General features: G+C 37.7%; 1 protein-coding gene across 1 annotated transcript; it reads right to left on the bottom strand.

Annotated features, from left to right (window-relative positions):
• Nucleotides 1-1,150: 1,150 nt before the first annotated feature.
• On the bottom strand, nucleotides 1,151-19,125 carry RAB23 (RAB23, member RAS oncogene family). Its single transcript, XM_049776954.1, has 6 exons — nucleotides 18,920-19,125; nucleotides 16,053-16,138; nucleotides 7,563-7,719; nucleotides 4,379-4,461; nucleotides 2,991-3,083; nucleotides 1,151-2,032 (listed from the first exon to the last, which is right to left on the bottom strand). The coding sequence occupies exons 1-6, from the start codon at nucleotides 19,072-19,074 to the stop codon at nucleotides 1,893-1,895; spliced, it is 714 nt and encodes a 237-aa protein (XP_049632911.1). The 5' UTR covers nucleotides 19,075-19,125; the 3' UTR covers nucleotides 1,151-1,892.
• Nucleotides 19,126-20,886: the final 1,761 nt, after the last annotated feature.

Here is a 20,886-nt window from a genome sequence, read left to right as displayed (position 1 = left end):
GTCCTATGTTCTTATTAAATAAAAAAGATAATGAAGTACACAAACTTCTATTATAAATATCAAGAAGCTACATAAAGATCATCACAGATTACAGTTTTTTAAGAAAAGTAAATTTTTATCTATATGTATTTAACTAATATGAAATAGAACAGAAGACTATTACATACTATGATTTTTTTTTCCTGCTACGAAAGACAGACTATTTGCCACAAAATAAATTTTGTGCAAAAATTAAACATGAGTCAAAAAGAGTAATTACTAATGAGAACAGAATTGTTTTTCCAGTACTTAGCCTACTGCCAGCAAGGGGAATGGTGACAACTGGTGACAATAAGAAATCATTTTCTATTACTTTGTAACAGACTCCAGGTTATTTCAATATTATGAAATCAAATACCATATGTCCCAGAAAATCCCGTTATGTTCATAACATTCTGAAGAGGAGGATGTGGGTGGTGCAGATGGGAAGACTTTAAAAAAAAGCATACAAAAAGATACAAAATATTATGCATATAGTAAAAATAATGATAAATGACTATGACATGTTTACAAGAAATTGTATATTTTTAAATTCTATAAAAAAGGTATATTGACAGGATTTAAAAATAAAGTCACTGATGAATGATGATCAACTTTAACAGAATTCAAGCATTTACAGTCAGAAATCGACGGTTCCAAGTTACTGAATTTATGCTGTGGTTGAATTTGGTGATGACAGAGCTCTTGGAAAGTGCGAGTATAAACTGAAAGTCATAAAAATTTTTAGTTGATAATCTTAAAATACCATATAAAAATGTGTAAACATAAAAGATGCTTTAGAGTTGCAGGACATTATAAAATGCATAATGTGGATTAAGGAAAAAAAGAGATCTTAAAAACTGTCAGCATACCTAAAAGTTCAAAAGAATGCATTTTGATCTGTACAAAAGATGCTAAATGTACCACTGTACTTCACAGGACTTAAATAATTGTAGGTGTGCTGGGTCTTTGGAAGGTGCTCAGTGGGCTTGGAATGGGCATACAAAAAAGATTTTGTGACAGGTCTCTTTTGGGAGAAGCTAGAGAAGTAAAAATATGAGTTCTTTGATAAACCCTTCAGACAGGAAACTACCTTTAAAAGGGATTTAAAAACCATATAAATTCTGGTAGCCATTGTAAAAATCAGGCATGGTATTTTTGGCACCAAAAGTACTTAAAATCAAGCTCATTTTGAAAAATATATGTATGGGATTTCTTATCTGAAAATAAACTTTTAATGAATGTTTGTACACTATGTGTAAATGGTTTTATGAATGAATTAGATTTTGTTTCCTTAAATACTGTCTACACTTTGTTTACTTCAGTACCAGATATCTGCAACACATCTCCATATTCTACATTATACAGATATAGCACAATATTGCCAAAATACATACTTATACAGCCTCACAAGATTTAGGGTTTACCTTTCAATATATTTTTTGTAAGTAAATAGATTCATACCATTTCCCAGAAAAATTAAGAGGGCCAATTTCACAGAAAAACAACGCTTATATCTTTTCTAGGCCCATAATATTAAAATATATACCAATATATTTAGACATTGCATTTGTTTTACAGCATTTAAAATTCAGCTAGACCTGTTTTTGACATTTCTTATGGCATTCTTTCAGAAACAGGAGAAGCTTCGTCTAATGTAGAAAAGTTAAAATGAATCCACAGGGCAGTAATTTTTCCATTAAAGGTGTCACTTGATTCTGAAAAGCATTGCAGAAACAAATGTCTAGGTCTGTCAATTTTCAGAGAGCCATTAGATGCAAAGTCTTCCAAAAATCTTGTGACATACAAAGATAGCCAGATGTATTTCTTATTAAATTGCACTGTAATTAAATCTGTTTCTCCCCTAAAACATTTTAGGGTATGCTACAGCTGCTAAATGGATTTCTGTTTTTCTTGGTCCTCTGTTTGTTTGGTCTAAGGTTGATGACATCTCCACCATTCAGGGTGTTTGAATTCTGGCTCAAGTAACTTCCACTACCTGTATTAAAGACACCTGTATAAATTAAGAAAAAAACAAAGATTGATACCAATATATCTCATGCTTTCCTATTGCAACTTTATGTATCCAACTTCTTTGACTTGGGAAAGGGGGGTGAGGAGAATTAAGGAGAGGGAGTGACCACCAGGTTGTGCTCAGGATTTATTCCTGGCTCTGTGCTTAGGGATCACTCTGGGGCTCCTTGCAAGGCAAGTGTCAACAAAGGTTGACATTCCATTTATTTCTATTAGTTCACAGAATTCTAAGTTCAAGAATATAAAAGGGATAAAACCAGCTACTCTAATGCCCTCATCACAGGTCTTCTTGCCCTAAGGCAAACATGGTATCAGTTTTCCCATTGTATCCCTTCAATCATTTTGTAATTATGTAAACACAAAATGCACAGGTGGAAAAAAATACATATGCAATAGAAAAAGGCACAAGAAAAAAGTCGTTGGAAAAAAGTCAAAACCAAGATATAATAAAGTCAAGAAAATGTATATGTAGCAAAAGAGGAATGAAGGACAAATATAACATCCTTTGGGACTTCAGATGCTTCTAAAAAAAAATAATAGATTCTTATCTTCCTGGAAAACAAAAGATATGGTCAATCAAGATAACACATATCACTTCTACAGGTAGTGGTAAACTTTGCTAGCAGTTATCATTGGGGGAAAAAAGGGGTCCATACTAGTTAATAAGCAAAGTGATAGGGAAAAAAAGTATCAAGAGATTATAAGTACAGAGTCAGAGGGAAAATGTTGAGAGCTCCCTTATAGGAAGGACTAAATAGATCTAACTAGAAATGAGTATAGAAAATTAGAGGTAAAAATCTTTTAAATCCATGTTTATAAACAAAAGTCCTCATTCTCCTAAGCTTAATATTTACTGATCTAACATTTTCTTGCCAGACAATGAATGGTAAATAAACTTACTTAAGTAAACATGGTGCTAAAATGCTCTGGGTACTTACCAATTTTGTTACTACTTGAATGTACTAGTTTTGGATCTTCAGTTATTTGTTGTTTGAGTTTTTGAAGATATTTTTCAGCCAAATATTTAAAAACTAAAATAAAATAAACCTTTAACAGATCAGGATAATTTATGCATGAAAGATCAACAACTTGTATCATTTAATAAATTTAAAAGTACACTAAAAATAACAACATAGTTGAAAAACTTCAACTTTTAACAGTCATCCAAGCATGGCCTAAGAAATAAACAGTAATACTGATAAAAGTAGTATATTTTTTTTTAGTAATGATACTTGTCACTGGCTCTTCAGGTTTGTTATGTACTTGAATGATAATTACTATTCAGTGACATGAATTGACAACATTTAAGTCTTTTCTTTAAGTAGAAAAATATCCAAGATGCAATCACATAAAAATAAGTTACCATAACTGGGATTAGAAAATTACTATTATGTACCTCTAATCTCATTTAAGAAATATTATCAAACACATTAAGGCTACCATAGATATCTAATGTTATAGGTGCATCCACAGATATAATTTCCAAAGATTATAAAGCAAAGGGCTGGGGAGATAGCTCAAGTGGTAAAAGTGTACGCAAAGACACGGCACTGTGCAAGGCCATGAGTTTGATCCTGGGCACAGCCTGCCTTGAATTCTCAGCACTGAGCTCTGCATACTGATCACAATGCTAGTCTGAATCTCATAGGAGGAGAGGGTTGGCCCCTACTTAAAAAAAAAACTTGTTGGAGTGATAGCATAGCAGGCAGGGCACTTGTCTTGCACACAGCCAACCAAGGTTTGATCCTTGGCACTCCAGATGGTCCCCCCAAGCCCGTCAGAAGTGATCTCAGAGCATAGAGCCAGGAGTAAACCCTGAGCAGCACTAGTGTAGTCTGAAAGGAACCTCTCCCCAAAATAAGATTCACTCAAGCATTCTGATATACTATAAAAAGTATTCAAAGACATCAGAAATAATTAAGCATTATAATTTAATGACTGTTCTCATTACAAATTTAATTTCTAACACATCAGAAAATATACCAAAAAATTCTTGTTGTTAACCTGTTGTTTACACTTTGGTCAACTCAAAGGCAGAGCCCTGCTATGTAAACTTGAAGCTACAATTTCAGTCTCCAGCACTGTTCATATATTAACCTGGTAGCATAACTGAGTCTGATCTCTTGAACTACAAAAAAGCGTGCCATCTTCAATGTACCACAACCAAAGTATGCCAGCATCATAAGTGTGACCCTTGGTAAACACTGGAGCCAAGTGTGTAGACATTAATGATTGAGACCTCTGGTGAACAGTGCAGCTCAACTGTATATAGTCACACTGTATACTGGAGATGGAAAATGGGGAAATAGTTAAAAAAGCAATTTACCTTCATTGACATTTAAATCTTCTTTCACTGAAGTTCTGTAAAATCTTAGCTTTAACTTTTTTGCAAGCATTTCTGCTTCCTCACTAGATATGAGAAAGGGAAAAAAAAATCTTAAAAGATACCTGGTTTTTACAAATCACTTTAAAAACACTGAAATTATGATGGTGTCAGTTTACTAGTAAGCTAAACTAGTAAACTGACTATGGTGAATCAGTCACAATAAAAACACATAGAAAATTATTAAACTATATCTAAAGCTTAAATAACCTGTCAATTACATTAGTTTAAAAAATAAATGAAATAGGGGCCGGGCGGTGGCGCTAGTGGTAAGGTGCCTGCCTTGCCTGCGCTAGCCTTGGACGGACCGCAGTTCGATCCCCCGGCGTCCCATATGGTCCCCCAAGTCAGGAGCAACTTCTGAGCGCATAACCAGGAGTAACCCCTGAGCGTTACCGGGTATGGCCCAAAAGCCAAAAAAAAGAAAAAATAAATAAATAAATGAAATAAAAATCACCTCCATACATGGTAGGGAGTAATCTAGTCCTTCTAGATTAGTTAAAAGTTGTATTTTAATGCTTAAGTACAATTTTTTTTTATTTTTATTTTTTATTTTTCTTAAGTACAATTTTTAACTTCACAATTTATAGATGATGATAATGTGATGTTCAGGACCTTACTCCTGGCTCTGTGCTCACTACTTGTGGTGCTCAGGGACCACATGTGGTGCCAGGGATCAAACTGAGGTCATCCACAAGCAGGGAAGTGCCTGAGAGATTCTCTAGTGCCTAGTAGAGAGATTCTACTACTTCTCTGACCTTATGTTACCTCCCCCACCCCCACCCCCCATTACACCCAAGAAACTCAGCCTGCTCTGTGGGCCTAATGATTTGGAGCATTGGCTATTGGTGAAATGCCTGGGCCACAAAGCCAACAGGCAGTAAGTGGGAAGCTATTTGGTGCTGGGGTTGTGCTTGTCCCACTTTGCGCTAACTCCCTGGTCCCGTTTCACTACTTCTGAATGATAGATACCAAATCTAGACTTAAAATGGCTAAAACTACTTTTCTTTGTACAATAAAGAAATTTATTTTTTGATTTTGGGGTCACACTTCACAGCACTAAGGGGTTACTCCTGGCTCTGTGCTCTTGGCAGGCACAGGGGACCATGTGGGATGCCAAAATTCAACCACCATCAGTCCTGAATCGGCTGTGTGCCAAGGCAAATGCCCTATCACTGTGCTTTCTCTCCAGCCCATAATTTAGAAATTTTTACATTTTTTCTCACTTTAATTTTAATCATACTCTGAAATCTTTTAAATCTTTTCTTTTTTTGTACAGTGCAGGAATTGAACCCAAGAGCTCATATATGCAAAGCTAGTGCTCCACCACTTAGCTGCATCCTTTGCTCCTTATTGTGAAATCTCTCCCATTTGGGGGAGGGATTTTGGATTTTTTGGCTATACTCATAAGTGCTCAGGAGCTATTCCTGGCTCTGTGCTCATAGGTTGCTCCCTATAGTACTCATGGTACCATGTGGTGCCAGGAACTGAATTGGGGTTGGCTGAATACAAGGCAAGCATCTTAACTCCTATACTACACTCTCAGCCATACTCTAAATTTTATTTGCATTATTTATTCTACTCTTCATGGTTAAACTATTTTATTACCAAAGCCAAAGTCAGTGTTATTAATAACTGCATCTATGTGAGCTTAATTTTTGTTTTATTAAGACTAAAACCTTAATAGCAAATATATTCCAAAATGACTCCCTGATTCCTACATCCCAAACACCTGATTCTTGTGTGGTATTCTCCTACACTATAATCAAGGTTGATCTATGTGATACAAAAGTTATAGTGTCTTCTGGGATTAGGTCATAAGAGACAGGGAGTGGCTCCCACCTTGATCTTGGATTACCTGCTGGGAGAAACCAACTGTAACATCTAAAACACTCAAATGGTCCATGTGGAAAGATCCACTTGGCAGAGAACAAAGGCCTCTTGCCAATAAGCAGGTGAATCAGCCTATAAATGAGTCTTCCAAATTCAATCAAACTTTTGCCTACAGACTTATCCAACCTCTTAAAATCTTGACTGAAATCCCATGAAAAATTCTGAGCCAGAACTACCCAGCTAAGTGATCATTTCCAACATAACAAAACCATAAAGTTATTAAATAGCTGTGATTTGTTTTTAATTTTGGGCTGCATCTAGCAGTAAATCTCATTATTTACTCTGTGGCTCTCTGCTCAGGGATCCTCCTGGTGGGACTTGGGGTACCAATAAAGGACGTTGAGGATCAAACCCGGTGGGCTACATGTAAGTCAAGCACCATAGCCCATTTACTATATATAAGTTCCAACAGTTAAAAGACATTAATAAGGCAATGGGCAGGAAGTTGTACGGAAAACATTTTGAATACTAACCTGCTCATAGATTTAAGCATAAGAGCTTTAGATATAAAAATTACATACTGTATATGAATCTGAACTTAGATTGATGAATTTAGAAAACCAAATTACTCCAGATATTAAAACATCTAAGGATTTTTTAAATTAACATTCTTAGTGCATCTAGGATCAACTTAACATTTGTTAAGTTCATATTCAAAACACAAATTTGCAGAAGAACCTAACACTAAAATTCTATAAGGGGATTAAAAAATTTATTTTTGGTTTTTGGGTCACACTTGGTAGCGCTCAGGGGTACTTCTGGTTCTGCACTCAGAAGTCGCTCCTGGCAAGCACAGGGGACCATATGGGATGTGGGGATTCGAACCACCATCAGTCCTGGATCAGCTGCATGCAAGGCACATGCCCAACTGCCGTGCTATCTCTCCAGCCACTCAAAATATTTGTAAGGGGCCTGCTCCCAGCAACAGATAGGGTTTCCCATGTCCTACTGGACATATCCCCTGAGTACAGAGCTGGAAGGAGTAAGTAAGCCCTAAATATAGCTGGATGTAGGACAAAGACCCAAAATAATTGAAGAAAATTATTCCTTTAACTTTCAACTATGATTTGTTGTGACTTGTTTTATTAACTCAATTACAGAATACTTTAAGTATACAGGCAATCTTTATAATGATAGGCAATCCTTTAAAATTTTTTTCCTAATGTTCATTCAAGTTAAAGTAAGTTTTAACTTTACAGAATTACCACCATCCCCTCAAAAGTAGCCATCTTACTTCTTTATACAAGAATCATCCAAGAGATCAATCTTGTTCTGTACAAGTACTGTTGGTATTTCTCCAACTTCAGCTACTACTTTCTCTCTCCAACTGGAAATTGCTTCAAAAGATTCCCTGTCTGTGGTAGAAAATACAAGTACACAAGCCTGGGCTCCTGTAATGTTTCAAGATAAAATGTTCCACATTAGTGAAACAATTCCATGCTTAGGAAGATCAATTTTCACAAATTCAAAACAAAACAAAAGAGAAAAAACACTAAATTCATCTTTATAGCACACAAATGAATGAATGACTGAATGAAGAATGACTGAACATATAAACTATTTTCTAACTCAAAGAATCATAATAGGTCTCAAAATAAGTATGAAAATAATTTCAAAGCTACACATATTCCTTTTAGAAATACTATGAAATATTGAACCATTTAATTCATTCTAAAAGTAAGATGAATGATAAACTTTGAAACAGATTGTTGTCAGATTTTCCTATTGATTTGCACCTTTAAAGGAGAAATAGTCATTATTTCATTTTAGTACCAGGATACCAGTGATCTGAAGGAACACAATCTGAGAACCTTAACCAAGAATAAAAAAGATAAAAAGTTTAATTTAGCTTTTTTATATACCTAATTACTAAATTTTCTTTATTTTTATTAAGATTTATTTACAAAACTATGTATGTTCACATAATTTCATGTGCATGTTACTACATCAACACCCCCAGTTTAGTCTTATTAACTTTGTAATTCCCACATTACACTCACTGCCAATGTTTTTGGGGGTTTTTGGGTCACACTGGGCAGCGTTCAGGGGGTACTCCTGGCTCTACGTTCAGAAGTCGGTCCTGGCAGGCTCAAGGGACCATATGGGATGCCGGGATTCAAACCACCATCCTTCTACATGAAAGGCAAACACCCTACCTCCATGCTATCTCTCTGGCCCCATCATTGCGCACTCCTTCCACAGCGAGTATCTTGCCTCTCAGGGGCAGAAAACAGCAGATTCTCTAAGTTGGCCTCAGGATTGGTTTCAAAGCTCAAAAAGGAGCCTTGTGATAAGTGGGTCTGATGCCTGGTAGGGGAGGAGAATTCCATCACTTATGGGAAGTTGCATGAATGACTCAATTTCACTTTGGTGGGACCATCTCTCTGACAAGGTATCAAGAGGGACTGACTCCCTAATTCCTATAGGAATAACTACCCCATGACTATACCTTTGTTTTCCTCCATTCTTTGGTTTCTCACTTCTATTTTCCGATAATCAGCTTCCTAACAAGCCACCCAACTCAGTTGTGACACACAAAGAACTTCTTTGTGTGTTATAAAGAGAAGAAATCAAATTAAGTCAGTGTCTTTAACTGTAATCACCAGAACAAGAAAAACAACCATGTGGTTGGTGCAATAATATAGCAGATAGGATACTTGCTTTGTACTCAGCTAACCCAGGTTCAATCACTGGCATCCCATATGGTCTCCCAAACTCATCAGGATTGCTCCCTGATTGCAGAGTTAGGAGTAAGCCCTGAGTAACATGGGGCATTACCCCCCCCAAAAGAAAATGAGAGAAAATTGTGACAAAGCCCAAGAGAAAAAGCAGAATTAGTCACTAAAATGGGGGGAGGGCAGATAGCAAAAAAGTAAACAACTATAAGTCAAACTTATATATTATCAAATGGAGGGAAAAACCTATCACCAACACCTGGTTTACTTTTTGTTTTGTTTTGGTTTTGGGTCACACCCGGCAGCGCTCAGGACTTACTCCCAGCTCTACACTCAAAAATTGCTCCTAGCAGGCTTGGGGGACCATATGGGATGCACTGTCCTTCTGCATGCAGGTCAAATGCCCTACCTCCATGCTATCTCTCCAGCCCCACCTAGTTTACTTTTAATGTTACAATAAGTTTGGTAAGAGCTGGACAACTATTTGTTTTCATTCCCCTAATTCAAGTGTCAATTTTAAGATCACCATTAGCAAATATTTATTCCTATATTTATTCCATCAGCAAATTATTTATAATTAAGAAGATCACTCAAAATCTATTTGAGGGGCCGGAGAGATAGCATGGAGGTAAGGCGTTTGCCTTTCATGCAGGAGGTCATTGGTTCGAATCCCGGCGCCCCATATGGTCCCCCGTGCCTGCCAGGAGCAATTTCTGAGCCTGGAGCCAGGAATAACCCCTGAGCACTGCCGGGTGTGACCCAAAAACAAAAAAAAAAAAAAAAAAAATCTATTTGAGTGTAATTCAGAAAATAATCTTCATGCCCAATAAAATGTCGAATAGATCTGTTCTCATATCACTGAAAAACCCTGTAAGATCTTTGGTCTTTGTACTACGTGATTGAAGGCCAAAAGGAGCAGTATGACCTAGGAGCTTGCAGAAACGCAGCTACCCATACATCTACTTAAGAGTCTGCACTTCAGCAAACTCTCCCAAAAAATCACATGCACATTAATGTTTAAAAAGTCCTGCTCTAGGAGCTGGAGTGATGGTGCAGAGATAGGGCATTTGCCTTACATTCGGCTGACCTAGGACGGACCATAGTCGATCCCCCCGGTGTTATGGTCCCCCAAGCTTAGCCAGGAGTTACCCCTGAACGTCACTGGGTGTGGGGCAAAAAAAAAAAAGCCTTGCTCTAAACAAGTCCTTGAACCTCTTTTTCTAATCTGTTATGTGACTATCCTAGCAGCAGCAGATATTATCTGGTTGTTTAGTTGCATCCAATTCCACTCCCTTTCAAAGAACATTTGTCCCATTTTATTTTAGCCAGATTAAACCAACCCTCTGCTGTGTGTACCAAGCCAATTAGGTGATTGGATTTCTCAGACTGCTTAGTGAAATCTGGTCAAAGCTAGTCTAATCAGATAAGAGCTTTGAACTTTTGATTTACTGTGAGAAGTAACACTCTACCTATCATGAGGTAAATAAAACAAAGGGATTCCTAAACCTGATGGTATCTGTAAAATAAGGTGTGAGATCACCCCACAGGCAGATTTCTACCCCAGGCAGATGGATCTGAAGAAGCAGGGTAGTGGCAAAGAATTAATAACAAATGAGTCAGGAAAGAATCTTGGAGTCGGTGGCTTTTCGTCTCCTAGTTTCTGAGTGTGCCAAGCCAAAAAACCTCTCTTTATTAATCCATTTCCCATTCACCAGGAGAGGGAAGGTGGAATAATCCAGGTGGGCCTTTACGTATCAAAAGGAGACCTTTTGTTTTCAGTTAATTGCTGGGTGTCACCTTACAATTATACCATTTCTGTTCAGAAAACAGAAATAAAATTTTAAAAAGAATATAAAAGTTTTGTTCTACTTTTCTCCGCCAGAGGCAGGAATCCCAGATCAGAACATATAACAGTGGTTGTTATTTTGCATAGACAGAGTAAAAGTTGGCTGCAAAAAGGTCCAAGGTCAGACTGTATACATCATTCTCAAAACAATCAGCTTTTTCCAATTCTTGTCTTATACATACCATAAATTGTTTATAGATGTCTCAACATAAACATTAGAATCGTTCTGCAGATATACTTAATTAGAAAATTATTAAACTTTTTTTTTTTTTTTTTGGTTTTTGGGTCACACCCGGCGGTGCTCAGGGGTTACTCCTGGCTGTCTGCTCAGAAATAGCTCCTGGCAGGCCCGGGGGACCATATGGGACACCGGGATTTGAACCAACCACCTTTGGTCCTGGATCGGCTGCTTGCAAGGCAAACGCCGCTGTGCTCTCTCTCCAGGCCCAGAAAATTATTAAACATTCTTACACCAAGCACTGTAATATGAGTCTATAGCATTTCAAATTTCTTTTCCATAAACTTCCCTAAACAAAATCACAAGAATATTTCTGCAGATATATATCATTTGAAAATAGGTTTGCTAAAACGTTCTTATAATGAGCACTGTATTAAGAGTCTATAGTATCCAAGTTCCTTTTCCGTTGACTTTTGTGGAGAAAGACATTAAAACATTTTTGCTGACATAAATGAGACTAAGGTGTTAAATAATATATACCATGAAACATCAGAGCAATTGGGAAACATTCACTAGGATTACTGAGAAATATTAAAATCTAACAACAGTATGCATTTCCCAGAACTGTACAAACTAGTATTAAGCCACTAAAGTTGGATACAAATTTTTCTGTTTGCAGTGAAACATAAAATAGAACAGTAGCTGATTAAAATCTATACAGGTAGAACACACAGTTTAACCAGTAATATAATGACTGATCAAGAGATTAATTTAGGGGCCGGCGAGGTGGCGCTAGAGGTAAGGTGTCTGCTTTGCAAGCCAAGGATGGACCACAGTTCGATCCCCCGGGTCCCATATGGTCCTCCCAAGCCAGGGGCAATTTCTGAGCACTTAGCCAGGAGTAACCCCTGAGCATCAAATGGGTGTGGCCCAAAAATCCAAAAGAGAGAGAGAGAGAGAGAGAGAGAGAGAGAGAGAGAGAGAGAGAGAGAGAGAGAGAGAGAGAGGAGAGAGAGAGAGAGAGAGAGAGAGATTAACCTAAAAGAAAGTTGCAGGAGATTCTGAAAGCAGCTTCTCAGTTGGGTTACTTTGGCTGGGCTTGGATCCTCTATCTTCTCCATCTTCTCCTTCTGTAGTAGGCTGCTGAGGTCTTCTGGGACAGAAAGGTCTTCAGTGCCTGGGCTGGAATCTGGATGGAGGGACCAGATCATCTCCCTGCTGTTGATCACCCTCCAATAGAGCTTTCTCTTTGGCTTCTACCCCATCATTGACCTCGATAAGCTGCTGCAGGTTGGGGACCCAAGTCCATGCACAAAACACCTTTGGCAGAAGGTGATGGGCCTCGGCTTCAAGGACACTCTCAGTCTTCAATTCTCTTCCCTTCACTGCCTCTTCTGTCCTACCTGAGGGGGCTTCTGCCTTGTTCAGAATAGGGGCCATTGTGCACCAATGTTCCAGTGAAGGGCACACTGTACACTCAGTCCACTCCAGGAGGCCATCATGGTGATAACCCACCAGAGGATCAAGGCACTCACTATCATTGGGGGTCTGGGTCACTGTTCAGGTGCCAGTTGTAAAATAAATCCCCATGAGTTGTGAGGTCACCCTACATGTGTATTTCTACCCCCAGGTGGACAGATCTGAAGAAGCAGGGTAGTGGTGAAGAATTACTTCTTACATGATTCAGTAAGAATCATGGAATCACTGGCTTTTCGCCTTGAGGTATCTCTGAGTGCACCAAGTCAAAACTCATTCTTTATTAATCCACTCCCCAGGAGAGAGAAGGTCAAGTAATCCAGGTGGGCTTCTACATATCAAAAGGAGAGGTTTTAAGGAAAGAGGAAGTTAGGGAATGCACAGTAGCAATATTACAACCATGAGGCAAATCAGCACAAAGAGGAATGCCACAAAGAGGGAGGCAGGAGAGAAAGAATCCATGAAATTACAGCCAGAGTAACAACTATTCTGTACTATTTCCACACTTTCCTATTAAACACGTCAATAAGCCATGATGGTTTGTCAGTTTGACACTGCTTATCTGCAGTAACAACCAAATCATTGTGACTGAGAATCATTGTGTATGGAATAGCCCAGGTGACTTTTGAGCATAATTGTCACTTTTTGCTCCTTAATTCAAACTGGGTTGTGATAAATGTTCATTCTTTCTTATAACTTAGAGTCTAAAACTTAAAACATATCTCAGTATTTTGCATTCTACTATCTAAATAGTTCCCTATAGAAATGTAGTACTTTAAGATTAGCTTTGCCAGTGATCTTTTTTTTTTATTTTTATTTTTTGCCAGTGATCTTTTTATGTACGTAGATCACTTTAAAGCTGTCAAAGCCTTTTGATTCAAATGAAACGAAGTAGAAAAAATGTAAGAATTACCCAGAGTAAATTAAGATATAAATACTAATAATTATGGGTTCTTTTCTTAGTTTCTGGCAAAGAACATTTTTTGTGGAAACTAGTCTTTGATAATACCAAAAATGTACTAAACAAGGTATTCAACACACTAGATGAGCCACATTTTTAATAATTAAAAATAGGTGTTCGACAGATTTTTGTTTGTTTTTGGTTTTTGGGCCACACCCGGCGGTGCTCAGGGGTTACTCCTGGCTGTCTGCTCAGAATAGCTCGTGGCAGGCATGGGGGACCATATGGGACACCGGGATTCGAACCAACCACCTTAGGTCCTGGATCAGCTGCTTGCAAGGCAAACACTGTTGTGCTATTTCTCCGGGCCCTCGACAGATTCTTATGGCAAAACTAAGTAAAATACTATGTTCTCAACTACAAGAAAATGAAACTATTTTTATCTACTTAGTCTTTTTTATATTAAACTTGGGACTCTAAATATTTATATAACTGTATAGTTCCACCATTTTCTACTTATTTTTTCATTTTCTAATTTTTATTTACATACAAATCAAAACGTACTTGCTTCAGCAGCACATATACTAAAATATATACAAATCACATCATTTTTACCAATTCTGTCATTTTAGTTAAGCTTTATTTTGGGATAATTCGAGACACATATTTTTTGTCTTTTTTAATTATAGGTATGTAATGTTAAAACATTTTCAAAAACTTAACCAAAATAACTATTAATTGCTTATGAAGCAACAGTCATAAAAAAGAATAAAAAGCTAAAAAAAAGGTATTTTTTCTCACAAAAAAAAACCATATCTTATGCAAAGAATTTAGTGAAAAGGTTTATTAGGTTAAAATAACAAATGTCGGGGCCGGGCGGTGGCGCTGGAGGTAAGGTGCCTGCCTTGCCTGCGCTAGCCTAGGACGGACCGTGGTTCGATCCCCCGGCATCCCATATGGTCCCCCAAGAAGCCAGGAGCAACTTCTGAGCGCATAGCCAGGAGTAACCCCTGAGCGTCACAGGGTGTGGCCCAAAAACCAAAAAAAAAAAAAAAAAAAAAAAAAAAACAAATGTCTCATTTTTTTCTTAAAAAAAAAAACAAAACAATGGTCTTTGTGTGTGCTTATGTTTGTGGTGGTGGTGATGGTAGTGGTAAGTGCAGAAAATGAGGAGAGGAAGTCAAAAATATCACTTAAAAATAAAATAAAAGGAGCTGTGAGGTAGGACAGGGATTAAGGCTGACCAATGCTTTGAATCTCTGGCACCACATATGCCACCAGAAGCTCACTTGAGCAGAGTCAGGAATAGTCCTTCTGCACAGCTAGGTGTGGCCCCAAAACCAAATAAATAAGTGGCCAGAAAGACAGTAGAAGCCTGTCTATTATCAGGATAGGGTGGCAATAACATCACTTAAAAATATAAGGGGCTGTAAGATAGTATAGCAGCAAAGGCAATTGCCTGGCATGCAACCTACCATGGTTTAAATCTCTGGCTCGCACCACATATGTTCTGCCATGCATTGCCAAGGGTAACCCCTGAGTCTAGAGATAGGAATAGTCCCAAAAACCACTGGGTGTGGACCTCACATACAATATCTATCTATCTAATCCTTCCTCAAGAATAAACTCTAATTTTGGAGCACTGGAGCAATAGTACAGTGGAGAGGGCATTTGCCTTATATGCAGCCAACCAGGTTTCAATTCTTGGTATCCCATATGGTTCCTAGTGCCTACCAGGAATAATTTCTGCAGCAGAGCTAGAAATAACCACAGAGCACTATTAGATGTGTTTCCAACCCCTCCCCCCCAAAAAAAATCATCAACAGGCAATAAGGCTACATGGTAGTATATCAAGCTTTCAATTATTTTGCTCTCATTAGAAATCACCATTGACAATGAGTTGGAGAAAACACTGAAACCTATTTTTAATATCCAAAGAAAATAATTTTGTAATATAACAGTGAAAACTTCATTCAAAAACCTAAGGTTTTCTTGAGGAATTTAAATCCAATAAAATTTTTTTTGTTTTGTTTGGAGACACAGAAACACTTCTTTTTGTTTGTTCTTTTTTTGTTTTTGTTTTTGGGTCACACCCAGCAGTGCTCAGGAGTTACTCCTAGCTCTACACTCAGAAATTGCTCCTTGGAAGGCTCCAGGGACCATATGGGATGCCGGAATTCGAACCACCGTCCTTCTGCATATAAGGCAAACACCCTGCTTCCGTGCTATCTCTCCAGCCTCCACAGAAACACTTCTAATGATGCTTAGAAGTCATGCAGTGCTGAGCATTGGACTATAACATGAGTTATCTTCCCAGCTCAGAGGACCATTTGATGCCAGGAATTGAACCAGAATCTGCCATATATAAGTGCCTTAAGCCCTGTGCTGTCTTTCCATCCCCAATTTATCATTTAACATGAACATGATATGGTGTTTCTATTTATTATTTTCTTTAGTTTTGGGGTGATACTGGTGATATACTCGGGTACCTGGGGGTGCTCGGGTGACCTTATAGGATGCCAGGGAACCTTGCAGTCCCTGATCTTTAAGAACTAGCTTTAAGAACTAGAAATTGTTCAATGGGAAACAAGACAAAAGTTCTTTCTTTAGCCAACAAAACATGCCAAACAAACACACCCATAATTTACCTCGATAGTAGGCCTTTGTTATTGCATCAAATTCTTCTTGACCTGCTGTATCCCATAACATTAGTCTGACATCTTCGTCATTAACTCTGAAAACAAGAAATATATTCATTTGTTATGTAAAACATAACATATTTGTATGTGTCTTCAGTCACAAAGCACTTTATTTTTATTTTTCAAACTTGACATATTAAGACTGGATTGTTTTCTTTTTCTTTTTCTTCCTTTTTAAAATTTTTTGGAGCTACATCTACTGGTGTTTAGAGGCTATTCCAAGCTCTGGGTCCAGAGAATTGTGATGTTTAGTGGCTGATATCAAGTCTTCTGCATGTACTTCAGCCCTTTTGGCCATGTTTTTTTCCTACAGCAAAATCACCTACAAAAGCTGAGCATTAAAAGGATACTTGTTTATAGTATAACCTCAACAGGGAATAGGCATATAGGTGATGCATTTCTGGTAACTTTGTACATATATGATCACAAATGACTACCAAAATGCCAGAAATATTAATTTTAGCATTACAAATATTTTAGTAACTAACCAAATTTGTAAATTAAAAAATTGTACAAAAAAACTTAAGAGAGGGCTGGAGAGATAGCATGGAGGTAGGGTGTTTGCCTTGCATGCAGAAGGACAGTGGTTCAAATCCCGGCATCCCAGGTATGACCCAAATACAAATAAATAAATAAATAAATAAAATCAACTGTACACTCAAAATCATGAAACGTGGGTCTGAAACAGTAGAACACAGGCAGGGCATTTGCCTGCAGATGGCCAACCTAAATTCAATCTTTGACATTTCACAGGGTCCCCAGAGCATTTCCAGGAGAATTTCCTGAGTGCAGAGTCAAGAGTAATCTTTGAGTATCACTGGATATAACCTAAGAAAAAGAAATAACAAAAAACAACAAACAACCCTCAAAACCTATCATTAAACATTGGATTGATTAAATATTTAAAATATTAATTTGATTTAAATACCAAGTAGAAAAAAATAAATATCAGACATAAAATGAATATTCTCAAAATATGTTCTAAGAAAGGAAAATATACAGAAGGTTTTTGTTTTTGTTTTGATTTTTGGGTCACACCCGGCTGTGCTCAGGTGTTACTCCTGGCTCTGCGCTCAGAAATCGCTTCTGGCAGGCTTGGGGGACCATATGGGATACTGGGCATCAAACCACCATCCGTTCTGGGCCAGCTGCATACAAGGCAAACGCCCTACCACTGTGCTATCTCTTCGGCCTCCTACAAAAGTATTTTTTAATAGAACATATATTAGAAGTAAGTAGTCTTTAAAATAATGAGCCAATTATCTTTGATGTAAATATCTGAACTAGAAAGCCAGGTATGTTTACTATTACTATTTCTGTCATATATTTAATTTGTCTCCTACAATTTAAAGTATCTTTAAGATTTCTCAGCACAGGGTCGAATGATAGCACCTTGGGTAGGGCACTTGCCTTGCACGCAGCCAATCTGGGTTTGATCCCTGGCATCCCACTATCCCATATGGTTGCCTGAGTGCCACCAGGTGTGTGGCCCAATATCCAAAAAAAAAAAAAAAAAAAAAGAATTCTCAGCACTGGGCTTAAAAGATAGTACAGGTGTTAATACGGTTAGTACTTGCCTTGTACATGGCCAACTTTGGTTCAGTCTCTGGCAGTCTGATGCCCCCTACCCCCACAACAAAAAAACAACCAAAACAAGTTCTTGCCACTAAAGACAAAAAGTGTTACTCTGATGTGCTTGAAAATCCAGTTGATTTTCTAAACTGAAATTTTCTTTTCTTTTTTTTTTTTTTTTTTTTTTTTTTTGTGGTTTTTTTTGGGTCACACCCGGCAGTGCTCAGGGGTTACTTCTGGCTCCATGCTCAGAAATTGCTCCTGGCAGGCACGGGGGACCATATGGGACGCTGGGATTCGAACCGATGACCTCTTGCATGAAAGGCAAACGCCTTACCTCCATGCTATCTCTCCAGCCCCTGAAATTTTCTTTTCAAAAGAGTATTTTTAATCTTCTCAAATACTCTTTCTCTTAGTTCTTTAACTAAAAATAAAAGGTAATTTATCCACTTACTAAATAGTCTCAGTCAGTTTTGGGGGAAAGGATGTTGAGGGTCTAATGTTGCCCAGTTTTTAAATGAGAAAGGAGGAGCTGGAGCCATGGCAGCAATCCTGTTTGAAATCCCAGCACTGCCACAAATGGCTCCTGAGCATAGGTGGTGTGGTCCCTAATACAAATGTAAATAAATAAAGCAAAATATTTTACAAATGAGAAAAGAGGGCCAGAGAGATAGCTCATGAGGCTGAGTACATGTTTTATATGAAGGTGACCCGGGTTCATGTCACAGACCCCATCCATGGTCCTCTGAACACTTCCAAGAGTGACTCCGAACTGGAGTACATCCTGAATACTACCAGTGTGGCCCCAAATCCAAAACATAGCAGGAAAAAGATATTCTAAATGAAGAAGTCCATCTTACAAATGAAAAAAACTTATGAAAGAATACTTTTCTTCCAAGTTGAAATAGTGCCCAGAAACCTCATTTGAGCTCAGCATCAGTCTGTATTTAAGTGCCCAAGGTGCCACCAATAAATCTGTAACTGATTTGGGACAGAGAGGGAGGGAACAAGGTACAATAAGAAAGTGGATGAAATGAAAAGAAAGGAAAGCAAAAGAAAGCAGGGAAAATATTAAAAGACATAAATGGGAATAAGAATTTAAAACCACCGCAACTACTTCCTCAGTCACTGAGACAAGATGCCTCACCTCGAATTGCACTGCAATTAATTCCTACTAATCCAAGGAAAGTCATGTACATACTTCATAAATCAAAACCAAGGGGGTAAAATTGCCAAGTACATACTGGATTTGTCGCTCCAAAAAATCAACTCCAATTGTTTTCTTATAGTCTTTTGTAAAAATGCCTTTGCAATAGCGTTGAATCATACTTGATTTTCCAACTGCTCCATTCCCTACAACCACCATCTTGATGGCCACTTCCATATCTTCCTCCAACATTTTTGGAGTTGAAAAGGTTTCTCTTCCAAGTTTAATTTCAGGTGATCAGATCTTCTCTCTCAAATCTGCAGTTTAAAATTAAATTATTTTTCATGACATAAAAACTGAACAAAATAATTGTTGCTTTACCAAGAAATAATCATAGTACATTGCTAGAAACTGTTTTCATGTGTTTCCCTATCCAACTTAAAGTGATTTGAAAGGATAATCACATCACTTTTGTGGGGAGAGCACACCAGTTGAGCTGAGGGCTTGTTTACTCCTGGCTCTGCACTCAGGGATCACTCCTGGCAGGGTTCAGTGGACCAGATGTGGTAAGAGGGATCAAGCTCAAACACAAGTCAGTCATGTGCAAGGCAAGTACCTTACCTGCTATATTATCTCCCTGCACCCACATCACTTATTTTTAAAATCAATATCACAACATAAAAAGGAAACTAGTTATTAGTAAACAGCTAAGAAAATACACACAATTCTACTTTCTATCGAGATTAGAACTATAGGAGTTGGTATTAAGGCCCAACTTAACTCATAAATGACCATTATGAGTTCTGTGCTCTTTGTAATGTTAAACTGCTTTTTTGTTATTGTTATTGTTCAACTCATTCCTAAAAGCATCTATATCATAAGATATTGATCAAAGTCACATAAATTCACATAAAGCACTTAGCAACCAAAAGTTAATAATGTCAATTATGGCAGTTTTATTCAAGTTTTATTTATACATCTTCCATAGATACTTCTAAACAGGAAACAAATATAGAATAAAAAAAATTTGTTCTGTAACTTTAGAGGTAATTCTTAAAGTACCCCAGAGACATGCCAGTACTGTCCTCTTACAGGCTACAATGAATTACCCAAAATTAATCTTTTACCAAACATCCTTTCTTTAATTTCAAACTGGCTATAACTTCCCAGAAAATGTGAGTGATAGGATGCATAGTTTACATTTTATGAGTGAACTAGTTTAACCACATTTAAGAGTGAACTAGACTGCCTATTGAGTAGCAAATTATATTTAATTATATTAAATTGAAAGTCATCTACAAAACCCACTGCAAGTTTATCTACCCTTTTTTTTAGTTGTTTTTGTTTTTGAACCATACCCGTAGGTGCTCAGGGCTATTCCTGGCTCTGTGCTCAGAAATCAGTGCTGGCAAATTTGGGGGACCATATAAGATGATAGAGATCGAACCCAGGTCGGTCACGCAAGTGCCTTATCTGGTGTGCTATCATTCCAGTCTCCTATCTATTTACTTTTATTGTTGACATTAAGGCAGTGCTTCTCATATAGTGGGGCGTGCCCCCCAGGGGGGGCTCGAGGCTCTGTAAAGGGGGCGCGCTTGACCTCGGCAAACACTGTCATAACAAGCTAAGCCCCGTGTTTATGCCTCTGTATATCTCCAGAGCTAAGAGTTGCTGTGTCCTGCTTCAAACCCCGCTTCGAAAAGCTACGCATTGCAAAGCGTGCTCATTGTAGCCATTAATCCAGACATCACCTCTGATTAAAATATCGGCTCAAATTATTTTATATATCTTTGTTTTGCAGGTTAAAGTTTTTTTTAATAAAGATACTATTTACAGTTACATGGGGGTGTGTGTGAAAAATGTTTTCTTCTTCCTAGGGGGGCATGACAGAAAATAATTGAGAGCACTGCATTAAGGTGACATGGTTTCAATAATGTTAATGTTTACAGTTTTTATGTACATTAGTTACAATGCTTTCACCACTACCATAGTGCCCAAGACCTCATGGTGACCAAGTCCTTCAAGCCCATCATATCCCACCTCCCCTCAACTGCAAGTTTGAAA

Source organism: Suncus etruscus, chromosome 7, assembly GCF_024139225.1.
Source record: "Suncus etruscus isolate mSunEtr1 chromosome 7, mSunEtr1.pri.cur, whole genome shotgun sequence".
Lineage (NCBI taxonomy): Eukaryota > Metazoa > Chordata > Mammalia > Eulipotyphla > Soricidae > Suncus > Suncus etruscus.
This window is presented reverse-complemented; position numbering and strand designations above follow the sequence as displayed.